The sequence below is a fragment of the Psammomys obesus genome, unplaced genomic scaffold (genome assembly GCF_907164565.1).
Source record: "Psammomys obesus unplaced genomic scaffold, mPsaObe1.curated_primary_1811, whole genome shotgun sequence".
In the NCBI taxonomy this organism is placed as follows: domain Eukaryota; kingdom Metazoa; phylum Chordata; class Mammalia; order Rodentia; family Muridae; genus Psammomys; species Psammomys obesus.
This window is the reverse complement of record NW_026592118.1, coordinates 16371399-16390347: the sequence shown is the minus strand read 5'-3', so window position 1 is coordinate 16390347 and position 18949 is coordinate 16371399. Positions and strand designations below refer to the sequence as shown.

Here is an 18949-nt window from a genome sequence, read left to right as displayed (position 1 = left end):
AAGAAGAAGAAGAAGAAGAAGAAGAAGAAGAAGAAGAAGAAGAAGAAATAGACTTGTAGCATTCCCACTGAAGTCATGTTTGCCAGTGTTTCCCCATATTCTATTTGCAGCCCACACATTTGTGATTGAACTTAAAAATGTTTAGTTTATACGTCAATCTTTATTCTACCTAGAAGTCATTTTCAAGTATGAAATACTTTAAATTTACTGCAGTCTCATTTTCCTGCCGTATCAAGTAAGCCTTCTTGGACTGTCTATGATGCCGCTGTATCATGTATGTAGGGTTGCAGAGCTCTTGCTCCATCTGTTGTTGCCCTCCACTCTCGGTCAATGGCACAGTCTTCTTGTACCTTGGAGATAATTCCATATCTCTATCTAGTCAGGCAACTTTGTCCCTCAAAGCTATGTACCATTCTTGGCTTTGTGCTTCCTGATGAATTTTAGAAATCTAACCAAAACTTAAAAAAACGACAAAAGACTATTCTGCTTAACTGCATGTGAGTACAATCCCAACCATTCTCTGAAGATGGTCAGCGGTCAGTGTACACATATAAAGTACCACAGTAAAGCCCATTATTTTGTAAAATTAATAAATATAATACAAATAAAAATCCATATTTAGAAGTCTCTGCTAAAAAATTAGTTTGTTTTCTGTATCTATTGAGATAACTGCATGTTTTCTCTGTTTTACAAATGAAGTTTGCAAATTTAACAAACCATAGGCATGAAGTTACATTAATGAACTTTCCGAATTTGAAGATCCCTGAATTGAAGAGTTTGTCCTTTTCTTGTTCTCTCTGGTTCTGCTATCAAGGTTATACTATAACATGAGCTAAGAAGGTGCTGGGGGGATGGTAAAATGCTTGTCATGAAAGCATGAGGATCTCATTTCTCCTAGAATCCATATAAACATTTGGGAGCTGTGGTAACCCCTGTAATTGAGAATTCATATTTCCCAATTGTGCCACTAAAGTGGCTTAATACCACTTTACTGAGATGTAAGTTCTTTAAAGTTTTCTTTTTTTTTTTTTGAGGTCTAAATTTCCTTGTTGCTGTCTGCTTGCCTTGAGAATATTATAGCTAGGTCATGTGGTCTGTGTCATTTGTTATTAGCTGGGTAATTAGTTTTGGTTTTTTGAGACAGTCCTACTAGCCTCGAACTCTAAATCTTTTTGCCTCACTTCCCAAGTTCAGGCATGCACTAGCATACCCTGCCTAGCTGGTAACTATTTTGTGACCCAGTACACAGGAAAGTTTTGCAAACTGTCCTTGTACATTAAAAGAATTTCATCAGTTCTGAAAGATTCAGTCACGGTGTCTGCAAATACTGAGTTCTGTCCTTTCTTCCTAGAATTCCTGTCAGACATTTGATCTGTCACCACACATCTCAATATCCATTCTGTACTTCCTATCTCTATCTATCCTAGAGTGTAGGTAATTTGTTCAATATCCCAGTTCACTAAATGTATGCTTTAATCCTTGTTTGTTTTTTTCATTTCTCTGAGACACTATTGGTTCTTGTTAAAAACCTCTGTTCTTTTCTCACAGTGTTCTTTAATCATTTCAAGCAAACTTGGTTTCTATCTGCTTAGCCTATTATCTGACAGTGTTAGCAAACTAATCCTGCTGTTTATGATCTGTTGACTCGTTAAATTTTTCTTCATGTTTTTGGGTCTGTGTAAATTCTGTCAGGTCTAAACTAAAGTCATCCCCCAGGGCAGTGTTGGTTTTACTTCTGCTATGTATCCAAGGGCTAAGTACTACTTTGTATATTAAATTCTTGGCATGGGAATTTTAGGATGAGATATGTAATGCCAAATTGAATCCTAACCCTGTGGTAAGGGCAGACTTATAATTATATATTCTTAGGAGGGAAATTTTTCCTGTCTTTGTCATCCAGAGTAAGACATGGCTTTCTTGCTTTTGCCTGTTTGACAGCCACATGGTTTTACTTACCTACCTTTAATCAAGGCTGTAGGCTTGAGGGTTCCAACTTTATAGTATATTTACAGAGAGATGTTGTTCCTAAACAATTGCTAAACTCATGTGGTCATAAAGTTAGGAAAACTAGGACTGACAAGTCACCTCACTCTCGTACCCAAGATTATCACAGGATGGATGCATATACGTAACTGCTCTAGTTTGTAAGCTTTCTCTTAATTTTTGATGCCTTATTGTCTTGTGAATTCATATATACTTATATATTAAGAATATTCACATATACATGTATATACATAATAAATACAAGCCAACTCCAACCATTAGCATTATTGGTGTTTCAAAGGAGAATTATTAAGTATATCTGAGGTGGATGTCTATAGTTTGTGATTGTTTTAAATACAGAACCACTGAGAATTCTTTTCAAAAATGTAGAGGTCAAATCACAGTAATGGTTCACAGTTAAGAATTTCATAACTAGTGACTCTAGGAGATAAGAACAAATACATAGATTCTAGACAGAGATTACTCACTGTAGATTAATTCAGAAGGCATTTGAGTATAAGCTTATTATGTATAAAAGAGAAGAATAAAATGCAATTTCTTATCCTACATTAAAAAAAGTTACACAACATGTTTTCAAATCTGTCTGGGGGCTCAGGTGGGAGTTCAGTGGTTAAGAGAGCTTACTGTTCTTTCAAAGGACGCAGGTTTAGTCCCCAACACCTATACGGTGACTTGCAAATGTGTGTAACTCTAGTTCCAAGGGATACAATGCCTCTTCTAATGTCCATGGCCACCAAGAACCAACACAGCGCACATACATACGTGCAGGCCAAACACTCATACACATAAAATAAAAATAAATAAATCTTAAAAAAAAAAAAAAACCGTCTAGATAATAAAAGTGTTACATATACACAATGGAATTTTATTCACCTGTGAAGAAAAATCATATCTGCGGGAAAATATATGGATTTTAAAATATATTAAACGAAGTGCCTCAATCCTAAAAAAGATATGCAGGTTCTCCCGCATACGTGGTTCAAAGCCTGTATTATACACATGTGTGTATGTGCGTGCAAATGTGGACAAAACCTAAAAAACAGAAAGACCAAAAGAGAATAGACAATAAGGAAGAACGAGAAGGGGGTACACAAAAGGACAAATGAAACGTGAAAAAATAAAAGAGACTAGAGTGGGCAGAGAGGGTTTAGGTGGGAAGTTCAGTAGTAAGCAGTGAGGCGCCAAGGAGGCAAAGAGTCTATCAAAACACACTTCATTAAAAAGAAGAATGATATCTAATACCTTGTGGATTAATTGAAAAAAATTAAAAACTATTTTTAGAAATTGTGTATTTATCTAATGATGGTTGAAATTCTATATGTAACAAGTTAACTCACCTGAGCACAACAGATAAATACAACTGAGATTGTCAGTAAGAAAGCAGACGAAACAATGACATCAACCGATCTCTGAGGACCGCGGCGCTAGGGGGAAAAACGGAGAACACTTTTAAATACATTTACTAAATAGTAGATCATTTTCATGCTTCAGTTAAGGTGTTACAGGTTAGTCTCAAATTATAATGCTGAAAATATATCTAACTTGTCTGATGAATTGTAAAGTGTTAATATTTTCTTATAATTTTATAATACTGTAAATGCAGTGCCTGCACAGCATAGATTCATTAGTGTAACTTTTTATTTAACACTATAATCATTTATTCAACAATTGTTTCTTGAGTACCTGCTCAAAAGTAAGTACTGTGCTAGGTTTTAGAAACACATCAGGAAACAAAACTTATAAAACCTCTCCCTTCACAGGACCAGCAGGAGAGTGAAACATTAAACTCCTATGCGCAGACATGTGTGATAAGCTGCACTGAGCACCGTGAAGGGGAGGAATACACCAGGTGCTCTGAGATCAATGTCAGAGAGATTAATTTAGATTTGGGGATTAGCAGTGTGTGCCTAGGAAGAGCTTCTTAAGAAAGTGGTACTTACAACATCTATGGAACAAGGACAAGATGGCATATAGCACTGTTGTAGACAAAAAAAGCATAAAGCAGGGAGGATTACGGTGCTTTTTCAGAACTAACACAGTCCAAAGGCTGAGGAGAATGTTTTACACTGAGCAAGAGAGACAGGTAGAAGAGTAATGCCTAGATCAACAGCAGCCAGAACATATTAAGGTTTTGTAACAGAACTTCAGAAAAATGTAAGAATTATATGATCAAATCTCAGTTTTTAAAAATCTCTCTCACAGCAGGCTGAAGACAGTAATAAAGGGAAGAATTGTTAATGGTGGAAAACCAGTTAAAAAGCAGCTTTAAAGCAGATGCTGAGACTCATAACCAAACCTTGGGCAGAGTGCAGGGAATCATATGAAAGAAGAGGGAGTTAGTAAGACTTGGAGAGGACAGGAGCTCCACAAGGACCAAATATATCAGGGCACAGGGGTCTTTTCTGAGACTGATTCTCCAACCAAGGACCACGGATGGATATAACCTAGAACCCCTGCTCGGATGGAGCCCATGGCAGCTCAGTATCCAAGTGGGTACCCTAGTAAGGGGAACAGGGACTGTCTCTGAGTTTCAGTGGCTGGCTCTTTGACCTTCCCACCCCTAAGGGGGGAGCAGCCTTGATAGGCCACAGAGGAGGACATTGCAGCCAGTCCTGAAGAGACCTGATAAGCTAAGGTCAGATGGAAGGAGAGGAGGACCTCTCTTATCAGTGGACTTAGAGAGGGGCAGGGAGGAGATGAGGAAGGGAGGGTGGGATTAAGTAGGAATGAGGGAGGGGGCTACAGCTGGAATACAAAGTAAATAAAACTATAATTAATATAAAAAATTAAAAAAAAAACAAAAAATGTTGGTAAGAAAAAAAAAGCAGCTTTAGTAGGCCAATGTAGATGACTAATGGTTTCAATTTGGGTGGTGGACATGGAAATACAGAAATATGAACAGATTGAAGCTATATTCTGCAAGCAGAAAGGATGGTGATCAGTGAAAGAGTGAATGTCAGAAACTAAGAGAGAAGTTTGCAAGGAAAATTCTAGTTCTAATTAAGAATGTATGGAACATGATTAACATTAAATAAATGTTTTCTGAATAAAATCAGCAATGTATAAAAAAACATAATACCTACTTGAGGTTGGGAATACGAGAAGATTTTAAATGGTTACCATTAAACCAAGCAAAAAAGACCATACACATCAACCATAAAACATAAATGTAACAGTGAGAAAAGAAATGTCAGTTTGTAGCATTTCCTAGTATACACTGAGTCAAATTTGAATTTAACAAGTCAAACTGATAAACAGAACAATAAAAAAAATCTTAAATGTTAAGAGAAAATAATCATTCTTTTCCTACTTTTTCATTGTTACTTTAAAATAAAAAAAGTACTACAGATCTAGGTCAGTGGGACAACTTTCAATATCATTTCAGTTTCCATAAACATTCTTGAACTTGCCTGAATATTCCATATATAATAAAACCTACTGCTGTTTACAATAAAAACAAAATCCTCAGGATAAAAGGTATTATTAAAATTAATTCAAGTGTTTGCCTTTTCCTAGGGTCTAGAGTTTTCATACTTTACTTCCACAAACTGCAAGATTATTTAAAAGATCAAATGAAGGAGCAGCGTGAAGACAGAACTATATAAAAAGTAGTAGGTCTCACTGGTTACAGATTCCTCAAGATTGGTTTTTAAGTAGTGGGCTCCCTCTGCTGGCTTGTGAAAACTATTCTAGGAAGAAACAAAATTCTTAATCCAGCCTTTGAATGAGAAATTGCTGACTATAACAACCCCCACCCCACCCCACATATAGACAAGAAAATTGGAACTACTGGGAAAGACGATATGTTAAGAGAACATTTATCAAAAGCATTCTACCTTAAGATAGGAGCGGAGAGACAGCCACATTTTTATATTCTGTACTTTCTTCAACCGGAAATGAGGAACCTCAGATTTCCGAGCTCTCCTTGCAGATGTCAAATGCCCAAAGAGTTTTGCAAAGAGTAATCGCTAAAAAAAGATTAAGATGAAGAATTTTGCATAAAAACAATCAGCAAAACATTAATTGTTATGACTTAGTACAAAAGAGAAGCAAAAATAATTACATCAAAGTATTTAGTAAAATACTAAAATATTTATAGAATACTTTTTTTTAAAATTCTTTATTAATTACATTTTATTCACTCTGTGTCCCCCCTGTGGTTCCCTCCCTCCTCCTGTCCCATCCCTTATAGAATACTTTTGAGGGCTATGAAAAAGGTAAACTAATATTCTACACACTCACTTGTTTATATGTTCTTTCTGCTACACATAGCAAAAAAAAGAAGATCCATACAAGAGATACACGAACCACAAAACTTATTAGGACCATTGAAAGAACCATGAAATCTTCGTTAGAACCAAATGCAATCACATAAAGCTCTGAGGCAGAATGGGCTGTGAGCTGCTCCAAGTCTGTGGCTTGGGACAGTCGGAAAACAAACGGAGTTAAGCCCAGGATGAGGGAGATGGCATTTCCAAATATCTGGTATCCTATGCCTGGTACATGGTTGTTCACCTGAGAAAGAGAGACAGAGGAGAGGAAAGGAAAGGAAAGTGTACATACATTAAATTTAAAGTAAAACACATCCCTGTGGAACTTTATATTTTATAATAGGATTTTAATTTTTTTAATACTTTATAAAATGAGCCTATTACACTTTAACTGTAAGGGTAAGATCACATGCTAAATTAAACCCAATTTGTTCAAGAAAAGATTCAGGAGCTATTGATGACTTAGCAGATAAAGATGCCCGCCATCAAAGCCTGAAAACCTGAGTATGACCCGCAGGACCCCCACGGTGGGGGAGAATTGCTTCTGACCTCCACAAGCACACTATGATACATGCATTCTGGTCCCCAAATAATTAAACAAAAATGTAATTTAAAAAAGTCATAACTACTTAATAAATCTTTAACTTGAGTTTTCTTCTGAATTAAGTATGTAAATAAACGCCTCCCTAAAAACTGTAAATAAAATATAAAGAGAGAAATTAAATAGGAGGAGAAAAGGATATTAAAAAGTGAAAGATGGGAAAAACAAAAGTTTTTAATATGCTAGATTGGCAAAGCTGAATTAACACAGAGCTAACCTTTAAACTCACATACTAAGTAACTCTGATGAAGCTATCCTGCAGCTCTCAGATGGTTTAAGCTACAGAGCTCCACTTGTTACAAGTCCCCTGGCTGACTGGCTTTAAATGTTCACAGTGAGAACTGTAACATGAAGCCTGTCAATCTCTAAATGCAGCTATTTTAATTCCTGTCCTACACAAAGTATGACAAAAGCTCTGGCTATCTAGAGAAATCAGGAAAAAAAAAACTTGAAAGTAGTAATAAACAAAAAATTTCAATAAAAACTGAAACAAATACCAAAGCCATAGTATTTGTATTAAACTTCAACCACTGGAGAGTTTGACCACTGAAAGTACTATTCTTTATGTCTAAGCAAGCAAGCACAATACAAATGTCCTGCTTAAGTTTTTGATGCTAGTAAATTCATACACGCAGGCATGCACACTTGCACGCACGCACACTTGCACACACACACACACACACACACACACACACATGCTCCGACACAATCTACATTGTGGCATCTATTCCAAGTCAATAGAAATGTTCAGACTAGAGTGGAGTCCAAAGAGATAACGTATTGAAACACTTGCTACATAGGCCTGGTGATCTAAGTTTGATCCTCAGAATGCGAAGGTGGAAGAACAGACACCACAAAGCTGTCCTCTGTCCTCACAATTAAGTTGTGACACACACATACCTCACACCCTACAGTCTGTTCAAATGATAAAAGGGTCTGTTGGCAAATCACCATTTAAGATGGGGCCAAAAAAAAACCCAAAGGTAACAATTTCCAGAGTGAAAAAAGAGAAGTGAATAGGTTATTAACATTTAGGCAAATAAGTTCATATACTGATAGCCACTAAACTTACCCTTTACCAGAAAGAGCAAAGATTGAGAACTCACCCTGTTCATTATCATCCCACTGATTTCAAGTACAGACATGTCTGCTTTTTTACAATCATTGCCTTCCCATACTATAGCACTGATTTTTTCTAATCCTGGGTGGGAACTATGTAGCCAGGGCAAATGACTCTACAAAAAAAGAGAATTGAACACATTCATCACATTTCACAAATAAAAGTGTCTACAAAACTATGCATAGTTGTAGGTGTATATATAGTTGTAACTATACTAAATAAAAATTGTTAAATATATACTTTATAAATGGAACAAATTTATCTGTACATTAGCCATATCTATGTACATACAATGTTATCTACATTAAAACCTCAATTTAAAATTAGTTATCTATTAAACAGATGACATAAGAAATTATGCAGTTATAAAATTTAGAACTTAACAAATATCTTACCATTTAAATATACATCAAAATATGTTGGCAAAAGTACTTACTTGTCAACTAGTCTATCTAAAGCTAAAATAATTGAATGCCATATTGTATTCTGATAACTGTCCAGCTCATGGTCATTCAATACAAAATATGATAGCTGAGATCTTAAGCTCTTTGAAAAACTACAGGATTCAGTCTCATCCTGGAAGAGATTTTTCTCTCATTTGCCTTTATTAAAAGATACAGTTATTTTTATAGAATTTTAAAACAGCATTTCTGGAGAGGATTAATTATGCCTTTTTTCCCAGGTACAGCAAACATTGTAAGAACTCATATAAAGAATTACAAGTATTCTTTCAAATAAATACATTATCCCTCTATGTTTTAAGAAATAATAAAAGTTAAAAAATTGAAAACTTTAGTATGAAGCATCAAATGTTTAAGTTTTGCTATTTGTTTTGAATATACGATTAAATGAACAGAATTAGAAAACAGGACAGTTGGGCTTCAGGTAGCAACAAAATCAATGGAACACTTTGACAGCAAAATATAATGATATGGAGAATAACCCTAAGACACTGGGGCTGGAAAAGAACTAAATTGTTTATTTTACAGCATTTCTAACTCACATGAATTTCAAGGATTGATATATTTCCCACATTTATATAAAGGATATATTTGGCATTTATAGTAACCTGAGGAATATGAATAATACATTGTTGGTATTTAATATTCAAAAATGTTTCCATAAGTTTAAGAAATGTAATTTTTCCTATGAGGGGAATAAAGGTGCACCAATACAGTTCAATTGAAGTTGTCTAACAAGACAATAATATATAAAAAAGAAGAGAAAAACTTTTATCTTTTCTGAACATTTTTATCTTTTCTCAACATTTTCATGGTCTTGAGATATAGTTCACTAATTGAGGGGCTTGCAGGCTTTGAAATATTATTAACTGTCAACTTATTTCAAGTGATATTTCATAACTTCTTGACAAAAATGTATGCTAGAATAGAAAAAGTTTTCTATCAAAATATGTATTAAATGTTCTCTGAAAATTTGATAAATCTTGAAATATACTAGAATCAAAACATTCCTGGAACGGGCAAGAGATGTTGCTTAGAGGCCTGTACCTGTCCAGTGTGCAGTACACAAAGCCCCAAGTTTCAATCCTATTCTCTGAAGGCTGGGAATGCTCATGGGGGCCTAACATGTATAAAGAATAGAAAACCTGAAACACAGGGGTGTCCTAGAGGCTTAGCTAGTGTCAGTAGTTTTTTTTACAGATGTGTCTAGAGGTTTGTCTCTTAGGTGATTCCAGAGCCTGTAGGGTGACAATTAACACTATTAACACTAGCCAGTACCGTGTGCTAAGTCTAGGAGGCAACAAATTTTAACTAAGTAATAATAGATTTCAAGTCTCACTGTATAACAGAAATTACAGGTCTGCTCAATTACACAAAGAAAATGTTATACAATGGAGGCAAATCTAGAGACAGAATAAGAAATCAACTTCTTTGCTGTCCTCAAAGTACTTCTTTCATTACTTCTGCAAACATCTGGCTTCATTTTCTTACAGACAAAAGGCAAGAGAGAAGATGGCTATTAGAACTGGTCAATTTAGAGATGGTCCAAAGAACCTTGTATCTCTTTATGTATATGTGTTTTTGTAAAATATATATGGGAAAGCAGTTTTGTTTAAACATATACAGCAAGTAGAGAGCATAATCACAGAAACCTAAGAGCACGTGATCACAGTTTTAACTTCATCCTATGGCACTGCAGCATGACGCCCCTCAACAGCCGTGATGGATGTTATTCAGAGTATGGGTCATGTGTGGCCTGTTTAGGTTGGACACACTGAAGATCTTAGGTTTTCAAGCTGAAGTTTAAATATTGTTGTCATTATTATTATTATTATCTTCATCCGTATCGCTAGTGCTTTGCTTTTATCTTCATTCAAAATCGAAACATTAAATTGCAACATTAAATTATGTTTTAGCTCACGTAAATCTGTTTACCACAGGTGTTTTCCACATATGAGAATGAGGTCATTAAAATCCTGCTGTACCTACTAGAAAATAGTATCACTTGAATATGTCTTTTTATTTTATTATATACCTAGTCATAATTGGGAGAGAAAATCCTTTTCTATGAAATGTTTGTTACTATTTACAAATATAACAAAACTATGTATTTGGCAATATTCTGACAAGAACATGCCAATCCAAATGTTCAATGTTTTTTCCCAAGGAGAATTCTGCATCTTGATGGTAAACAGAAAATAGTCTTGCAAAAACCTAACACAGACCTATGACCAGACAAGAAAACAACCTGGTAGTTTTTACACTAAAGGAAATTAGTTTCTACTGCCTGACAACTAGTAAGTCTGAAAAACTGAGCCTGGTGGAAGCCTGAAAATACGAAATTGTGTTAAAAAAAAAAAAAAAGAACCTTTAATCACAAGCCAATACTAATCAATATAAGTGTAGGATATCACAATTGGATCCGCAGGGTAGAGTGCTAAGAGGTGTTTATCTCATAGAAAGACAGAAGGATGGCCTTAAACACACAGGACCAAATTACTAAACAATTTCATAAATAACTTTGAAAAGTCCTAAGAGGCATATTTTTAAATGTATTTTCTTCAGGTATTCACCAAGCTAGTATTTAGTAAATAAATACTATGTACCAAGGAGCAAGTGAAACAAAAATACAACAAAAATCACACAGCCCATGCATCTATGCTGTTTATGGAATTACAGGGAAGACACTTTGCAGGTATTTCTTGTTACTCCAATCCATTTATTAAACTCAGCGGCTGAGATGAGAATGTATGTGCCTCACCCAACATCACAGTCTAACGGATTGTTCATTGCTGTTTTCATTTCCTCAGATGCAGGGACCCTTAGCTATTCCCATGGCCATAGCCTGGATTACTTCAGCTCTGAAATGAGTCACCTTCAAACCTAAAGCACTGGTTCCCTTAAACATAATCACCCTTTGATTAATCAGCCTTCTTTGGGTGACCTGCCATGTGGATACCACAGAACCACTATTGCATGCATCCCTTTCTCTGGCTCTTGTCCCTGCTTAGAAGAGAAAGCCTCCCGGCCTCAGAACAGAAGCCACTCTACACACTCCCCTCTGCTATCCCCGAGCTTCTCCCTGCCAGTAACTTCAGATTTCGTCCTTTATGAGTCTTTCAATTTCCCCCTACTAGCTTCCTCATATGTACATAAATGTGCTCAATATCGTATATATTTAAAATAAAGTTTTCAGCTCAATTTCTCATCTGAATTACTTCATCTTCTCCACACCTCTGTGCTGTGCTCCTTAAACATTACTCATTCATCCTCTTCAACACCTCACCTGGAGCTTTCTTTCCCCTGTCATTTTACACTGGGCCTGAAGCCAAAACCAATGGGTATATTTTATTTTATTTTTTATTTAATTTTAGCTTTTATTATTATTTTTTTAATTCTTTATTAATTACACTTTATTTACTTTGTATCCCCCCCCTGTGGCTCTCTCCCTCCTCCCGTCCCAATCCCTCCCTCCCTCCGCCCTCTGCATGCATGCCCCTCCCCAAGTCCACTGATAGGGGAGGTCTTTTCTTTTCCTTCCTTCTGATCCTAGTCTGTTAGGTCTCATCAGGAGTGGCTGCATTGTCTTCTTCTGTGGCCTGGTAATGCTGCTTCCCCCTCAGGGGGAGGTAATTAAAGAGCAGGCCAATCAGTTCATGTCAGAGACAGTCCCTGTTCCTATTACAATGGAACCCAATGGGTATATTTTAAAGTGAACCATTTCATTCAGCTGCTCAGGAAGTTAGCTTTACCATATTTAGCTTTCTTCTCAATGTGTTGAAGTAAAACATTTCAGGTAAACTGAGAAATTATTTTGTTTACATCTCTGATTAATCAGCAAGTTCTATAAATGTAAATTTCATGCTTATTATTCCCTTGCATGTTTTTACATCCCAACTGCATAAGCTTTTATTCATAAATACAAAATAGTTTTGCATGTTTTCATTTTTTAATGTAAATGGTACTAAACAGTTCTTCAAATTGCTTTTACTTAAAAAAACAAAGCAACTTATATTTCAACTTATAAATGAAATTTTATATTCATAAAACTTACCCAAGTTGACATGTGGGTAAATTTAATTTTACTGCTGTAAACTGCTTATTACAAGCTTTAACTTGTTAGTTTTAAGTGCTGGCCATCACTGTAACAAAATACCTGGGAGAAAGCTGCTCAAGAGAGGGCTTATTCTGGCTCACAGAACTTTAGTTGTGGTAGTGTATTCCGACAGGAAGAACACAATGACAGGGTGTCTTGGTCTGTGGCATCAATGAGGAAACAGAAAAGGAGAAATGCCAACGCTGAGCTGGCTTTGGTTTTCCTTTTTATTCAGTCAGGGATCCTAGCTCATGGGATGGTGCCACCTATATTTAGGGTAGTTCTTCCCTCTTCAGATTAATATGCACACAAACACACTCAAAGGTGTGTTTTCTAGGTGACTCTAAATCCTGTTAAGTTGACAATGAAGAATAATCATCACAGCTATGCTATCTTTATTTTTAAGACAGGGTTTCTCTGTGTAAACAAGTCTATCCTGATCAGGCTGGCCTAAAACTCCCCGAGATATGCCTGACTCTGGCTCCTGAGTGCTATGATTAAAGTCTTTCACCACCACCACCTGGCTTAATGTTTTATTATCATATACAGTGTGATGAACATTTATGTGTCCATCTTCGAAAATGTCACTGCAATTGGACAAGAGGATACTATATTATGCACACCTTCACATTTATCAGATAACGACAGGCTACCCCAAAGCAGTTGTACAAATTTATATCAACATATTGTTTAATGCTTTCCTTTTTCAAATTCTTGCCAATACTGATAATTACTCAAAATGTTTATTTATTTCTTTCTTTATTTGAGGCAGAGTCTCTTCATTATGCCCTGGAATTCACTCTGTCGACCAGGCTGGCCTGTAACTCAGAGATCCACCTGCTTCTGCCCTCTAAGTGCTGGGACTGAAGGCGTGCACCACCACACCTGGCCTTTTAAATTTTTTTGAAATCTGATTCTGTTCAGTGGTGCTTTTTTGCGCTGAACTGCATTTGACTGACCACTACAAAACTGGCCATATTAGTACACTACTTATCTCCACTCATACACTTGTCCCCATAAGTTATCTCTTCAGATGCTTGTATTTTTCTATTGAGTCCTCTCTCTCTCCCTCCTCCACTCATTCTGTCCTGTCTTTCTGAACGTATGTGGGGGGCAGGAAGGAGTGACCTATGCAGAGGTCAGAAGTCAACCTCTGGTGTCATTGGTCAGGTACTATCCACCTTATTTTAAGAGAACGGCCCTCTTACTTGCCTTGAGCTTGCCCATCAGGCTAGCCAGTGCCAGAAGAAAGGGTACCACCATACCCTTTTGTTGATATACTGTTCTTGTGTAGTGTGTACAATTTACCCTTGTTCATTCAAATGCTGATTTCTCTACCCCACTATCTGGTTTCAATCTGGACATTGCATTGTGATGCTTATTCTGAGCATCACCTGTCTCAAGTTTGTGTGAACATGCCACCATTTGTTCTCTGTAATTGTCAATAAAGCAACCAGCCAGTGCTGCAATGGAGAGAATAGGGCAGGACATCCTGGTCCAGAGGGGAGGAAAATAAAGCAAGTGAGAGGAGAGCAGAGTTGAGGACAGAACTTGGAATGAGGAGGAGAGATAATTGGACCTAAGTTATGACTAAAAGCAAGTATAATGTTGGAAAATCTGAGTGGGAGGAAACTATGCGGACTTGAAGGCTTAGGATAGAATAACTATCTATTAGTTATCTATTACCAGCACTGTGCTCTAGGTTAATTAAGTAAATCCTAGTCTCTGTGTGATGATTTGGGTATACAGCTGGTTTAGGAATAACCACTGTTTAACTAAAAGATAAATCGATAATAAATATTAATAATCAACAACACCTTTCTTTTCCTTTTTTTTAACTTTTTTTATTTTTTATTAATTACACTTTATTCATTTTGTATCCCCCCATAAGTCCCTCCCTCCTCCCCTCCCAATCCCACCCTCCCTCCCGTTTCTGCATGCATGCCCCTCCCCAAGTCCACTGATAGGGGAGGTTCTCCTCTCCTTTCTGATCTTAGTCTATCAGTTCTCATCAAAAGTGGCTGCATTGTCCTCTTTTGTGGTCTGGTAGGGCTGCTCCCCCCTCAGGGGGAGGTGATCAAAGAGCAGGCCAATCAGATTATGTCAGAGGCAGTCCCTCTTCCCATTACTAGGTAACCCACTTGGACACTGACCTGCCATGGGCTACATCTGTGCAGGGGTTCTAGGTTATCTCCATGAATAGTCCTTGGTTGGAGTATGAGTTACTGGGAAGTTCCCTGTGTTCAAATTTTCTTGTTCTGTTGCTTTAAACTAGGAACCTACCGCAGAGGGCCTCTGAAAGCCTCTGCCCTGCAGACTATCAAAGCAGATGCTGAGCCTGATGGCCAACTGTCGGGCAGAGTGAATGGAATTTTATGTAACACCTTTCTTTTTTTAAATACAGGTTCTGAGAATTGAGCTTAGGTCCTTGTGCTTATTCAGGAAGCACTACTTTGCCTGAGCTTTCCCTAGCCAGGGTAAAGATTTTAAATGGCCATCAGGTGTCTGGACTGTTGAGTGCATAGATGGAGATGCCATTCATCAATGCCATTCTCAGTATAGTGAGAGAAGGTTTATAAGATGAGAATTTTATTAAAGTTAGGTCACTGAAGGATATTAAAAGGTTTCAATGCAGTTTCTGACTCAACTGCACTTTTCAGCACCTTAAATGTGATTAATCTAAAATGGGATAGCTGTTAAGTGTTCAGACTAAAGTTTGTAGGCTTAATAGAAAAAAATGTCATCTACACCATTTCTATTTTCACATTAATTATATAGTAAAGGAATAATACGTTGAACATATTTGGTTAAAAAATGATGTAGGTATTTCCACCTTTTAAAAGCGTTTTTATTGCGGCTAATGAAAAATATAAACTTACATTCATGACTCATTACATTTCTATTGGATAACGTGACTATGGTGTCAAGTAATACAAATTTGATACTAAGGAGACACAGATTTTGAATCATTATCTTAAATCCAGAATTTAGGCCACAGTGCACATGAATCTGAACAGGACAAAAAGACTTATGCATCTAAAACAAAAACTGGCCCACGGAACTCCATCTGCTAACTCAGGGATATATATGTGAAAGATGAGAGACACAACCACAATATAAACACCAAGACTTTATTGCCTAATGGAATCAGACCACAGGCCATCTTTAAAAAAACCTTATAAGTATTAATTAAATGAACTAATTAATACTTCCGTCACCTCTGTAACGTTTGTGTGCATCACAGGAGCCTATCTAGAGCTCCACACCACCCAACCCTGTACACTGACCTGATGGAAAGGGTCGTCTCTATATTCTTTTTTCACACATGGATTAATCTGAGGGTTCCCCACGTCTGTCTCACTGGTACATGATGAACGGCATTCTGCACAGTGTAACAAATCTTCCCACAGTACATCTTCAGTTTCAGATTCTGGCCTTGTACTCTCAGAATCCTGTCTGGAACTTGAACAGCGAGAGCTGCAACTAGTACCCGATTTAGGGGCATCCTGAAATCAAGATATTCTTTGACATTAATACAATTTATGTATTCTTTCCAACTCAAAGGATTTTTATCAGAACCATATATTGCTACTTTTCCTGAAACAACAAACATACTGCCACAGGACAGTGGAAGAGACAGCAAAACATTAAAAATACAGACCAACTTTTAAGGACTAACAAAATGATGCCCCCTCATCATTTGATTGATTTTATATTTTAGGTCAGATGTTACTTGGCATTCAAAAGGTATGGTCATTTCCTCTTAAAATTCATGTGAAGGTCAGAATTCAAGTAAGCAGTGCTCCACGTTTAGATGACATAGACCTTCAGTGTTTAAACCAAGGGCCTCCAGCACTCTACCATGGACCAGTAGCCTCAACCCCAGGTTTGCTGAACTACTGTTTACCTATGTAGTTCAGGCTGCCTTTGGGTCTGCAATACAGGCCAGGTTAGCTTAAAAAATACAATTTACCTGCCTACATTTCATGAGTATTGAGATTAGAGATGTGTGCCAGCAGGCCCAACTTATTTCAATGAAGCTATTTTTACATATATATATATAGTAAATATAGTAAACACAGTATATATATTTAATATATATATTAAATATAAAAACAGATTTCATCTACTTATTGCCTTTCTCAAAGCTTAAACATGATGCTTAAAATCAAGAAGACAACTATTTTCTTGTGTTTTCAAGGTAATCTATGGTACACAGGTAGAATGCTAAATTGCACAGTAAAGGGAGCTAAGAATACACTTCTCATAATTTGTTACAGTATTTTATATTACTGGTACTCTCAAGGCCTGACATCTGGTAGTCCCATAAATCTGGATCATCTTCAGATTTATTACATATCCAAGAAGTCAACCAAGTAACTTTTTGTGTGTTGTTCTTTTCTTTTCTCTTCTTTCTCCCTTTTCCTCCTTCCCTTCTTTTCTCTATCCTTCCCTTCCTTCCTTCCTTCCTAAAATGAGTCAGGGCCTCACATAGCCCAGGCTGGCCTGGAACTCCTATGTCCCTACTGCCTCAGCCTCCCAAGTACTAGCATCAACATGCCCAGAAACAGGCAATTTCTAATTGACTGATTTTATCCTCACTTTTAATTTATAAAATAAACATGACTAAAACTAATTTAATGTAAAAAAAAGACAAGGCTATCTTTATGACTAGGCTTCCCTCTACCTCTAAGATCGAAAGATGGTTCAGTAGTTAAGTTAACCCAGAGGACTTGGGTTCGATTTTCACCACCTTCATATTGTGCCACAACAGTCTGAAGCTCTTGTCTCAGGGCATGTGTCACCATTTTCTGGCCTCCACAAGCACACAAGTGGTACACATATATACACTCAGAAAAAACACCCATACAGATCAAACAAAAATTAAAAATCAGACTTTCTTCTTCAGACCTTTGTAAAATGACACATACCTGAAAGTCCTCTCCTTCTTTACATATTAACTTTTCTAAAATAAAACTGTTCTTTTACTCCTCTAACCATAATCTTCCACTCTGGCTTCTAATATTCCTAGACAAAGTTCAAGTTCCCTTAGCCAGCATATTTTGTGACCACAGCTTTTTCTCCAGTGAAACTGGATTGCTCCCTGACTCTAAACACAGCTAGGTCTCTGGCACACTGCATTCTGATTACCGTTTTACACCTTAGCATTAAGCTAGCCTTTCTTTAGAGAGATGTCGAAAATTAAGTGACTACTATAGTTTATGTACTTTAATGCTGGCTATTGAAAATAATCACTTACACTCATCAGACAACAGAATTTTTAGTTTGCCTTCCAAATCAGTAATTCACTCTTAGCTGTCTATGCAATAGTGTCACACACTTGGACCACAAAAGACAGAAGTAAACATTACTTTTTTGTTTGTTATCCTTACTACAGATAATAAAATACTTTGAATTGTAACACACTATTTATGACCTATTAAATGTAGACCTACCATGAATCAATATTTAATATATTGATACCTGTTTGTGGAAGGGAAGACATGTAAGAGTTAATTTGTCTAAAGAAATGAACAGAAAAATGAAGTTAGCATAGCAGAAACTACCTGCTGGCTAGTTTTCATAGTGCCAAAAAGTATTATGTAGTCTACTACAGGAGGACAGGTATTGAGGTTGTATCCAATTGACGAACCCTGCATGCTACAAGGCAAGACGGTCCAATAGTGGTGTGGCTCTTAATGGAGTAAGTAACTGCTCTGAAGCCTCCACAAAGGGAAATCAAGCTTGCTACTATAAAACTGGTCAAAAGCCCATAGGCCCCAGGGGAAAATCTACTACTGTTGTTTTGCTAAATGCTCATATTGTCAAAAGGCTTTCTAAATATTTATGTTCATATTCATAGATTAGAGTGGCTTTTAACCCTAGCCAAAGAAGTGTTTTATAACAGACAGTGAATACAGAGGCTCATATTAGACAAAGTGCTGAGAATAAGTGACTGCTGACTGCAGTCCTAAATGGGATGTCTATGTCAACCCTAATCTCAAGGCTAAGGGAATATCAGAGAAGAGAGGGGGGAAAGAATGTAGAGGTAAAAAACTAGGAAGAGGGCTGTGAGAAGCTGTCATCTAGACATGACCTGACTGTTGTACTCGTGAACTCAAAAGCAGTTACGGCTCACCTTTACTATACCAAGCTGAGGTAACACTCTAGCATGGATCGGGAAAGCTCACAAGGCCCCAGCCCTAACTAAGGAACTCTATTAGTTCATGATGGCTGCTAGGGAGGGGTGTGGTGTGTCCTCTTCAAGCCTGTGCTTCAGTGGATGACCCATACAGGTATGGACAGGCATCATTAGATTCTGAGGATTTTTTTGGTTTTGTATTTTAAGGGACATGTAGGTAGGAAAAGAACATGATTGATAAAGGGATCTAGTTG

The 18949-nt window shown here is 36.8% G+C and overlaps 1 protein-coding gene across 2 annotated transcripts in view; it reads right to left on the bottom strand.

Moving 5' to 3' along the window:
* Phtf2 (putative homeodomain transcription factor 2) overlaps positions 1 to 18949 on the bottom strand; it is a 136390-nt gene that overhangs the window by 8329 nt on the left and 109112 nt on the right. The window contains exons 10-14 of one of the 2 annotated variants that reach the window (XM_055612807.1): positions 15841 to 16059; positions 7983 to 8111; positions 6247 to 6519; positions 5841 to 5972; positions 3342 to 3428 (exon numbers count right to left, since the gene is read on the bottom strand). In XM_055612807.1, coding sequence (XP_055468782.1) covers positions 3342 to 3428; positions 5841 to 5972; positions 6247 to 6519; positions 7983 to 8111; positions 15841 to 16059 — 840 coding nt within the window. Of the gene's footprint in view, positions 1 to 3341; positions 3429 to 5840; positions 5973 to 6246; positions 6520 to 7982; positions 8112 to 15840; positions 16060 to 18949 lie in introns of those variants that run through there. The other variant, XM_055612808.1, reaches the window with a different exon arrangement.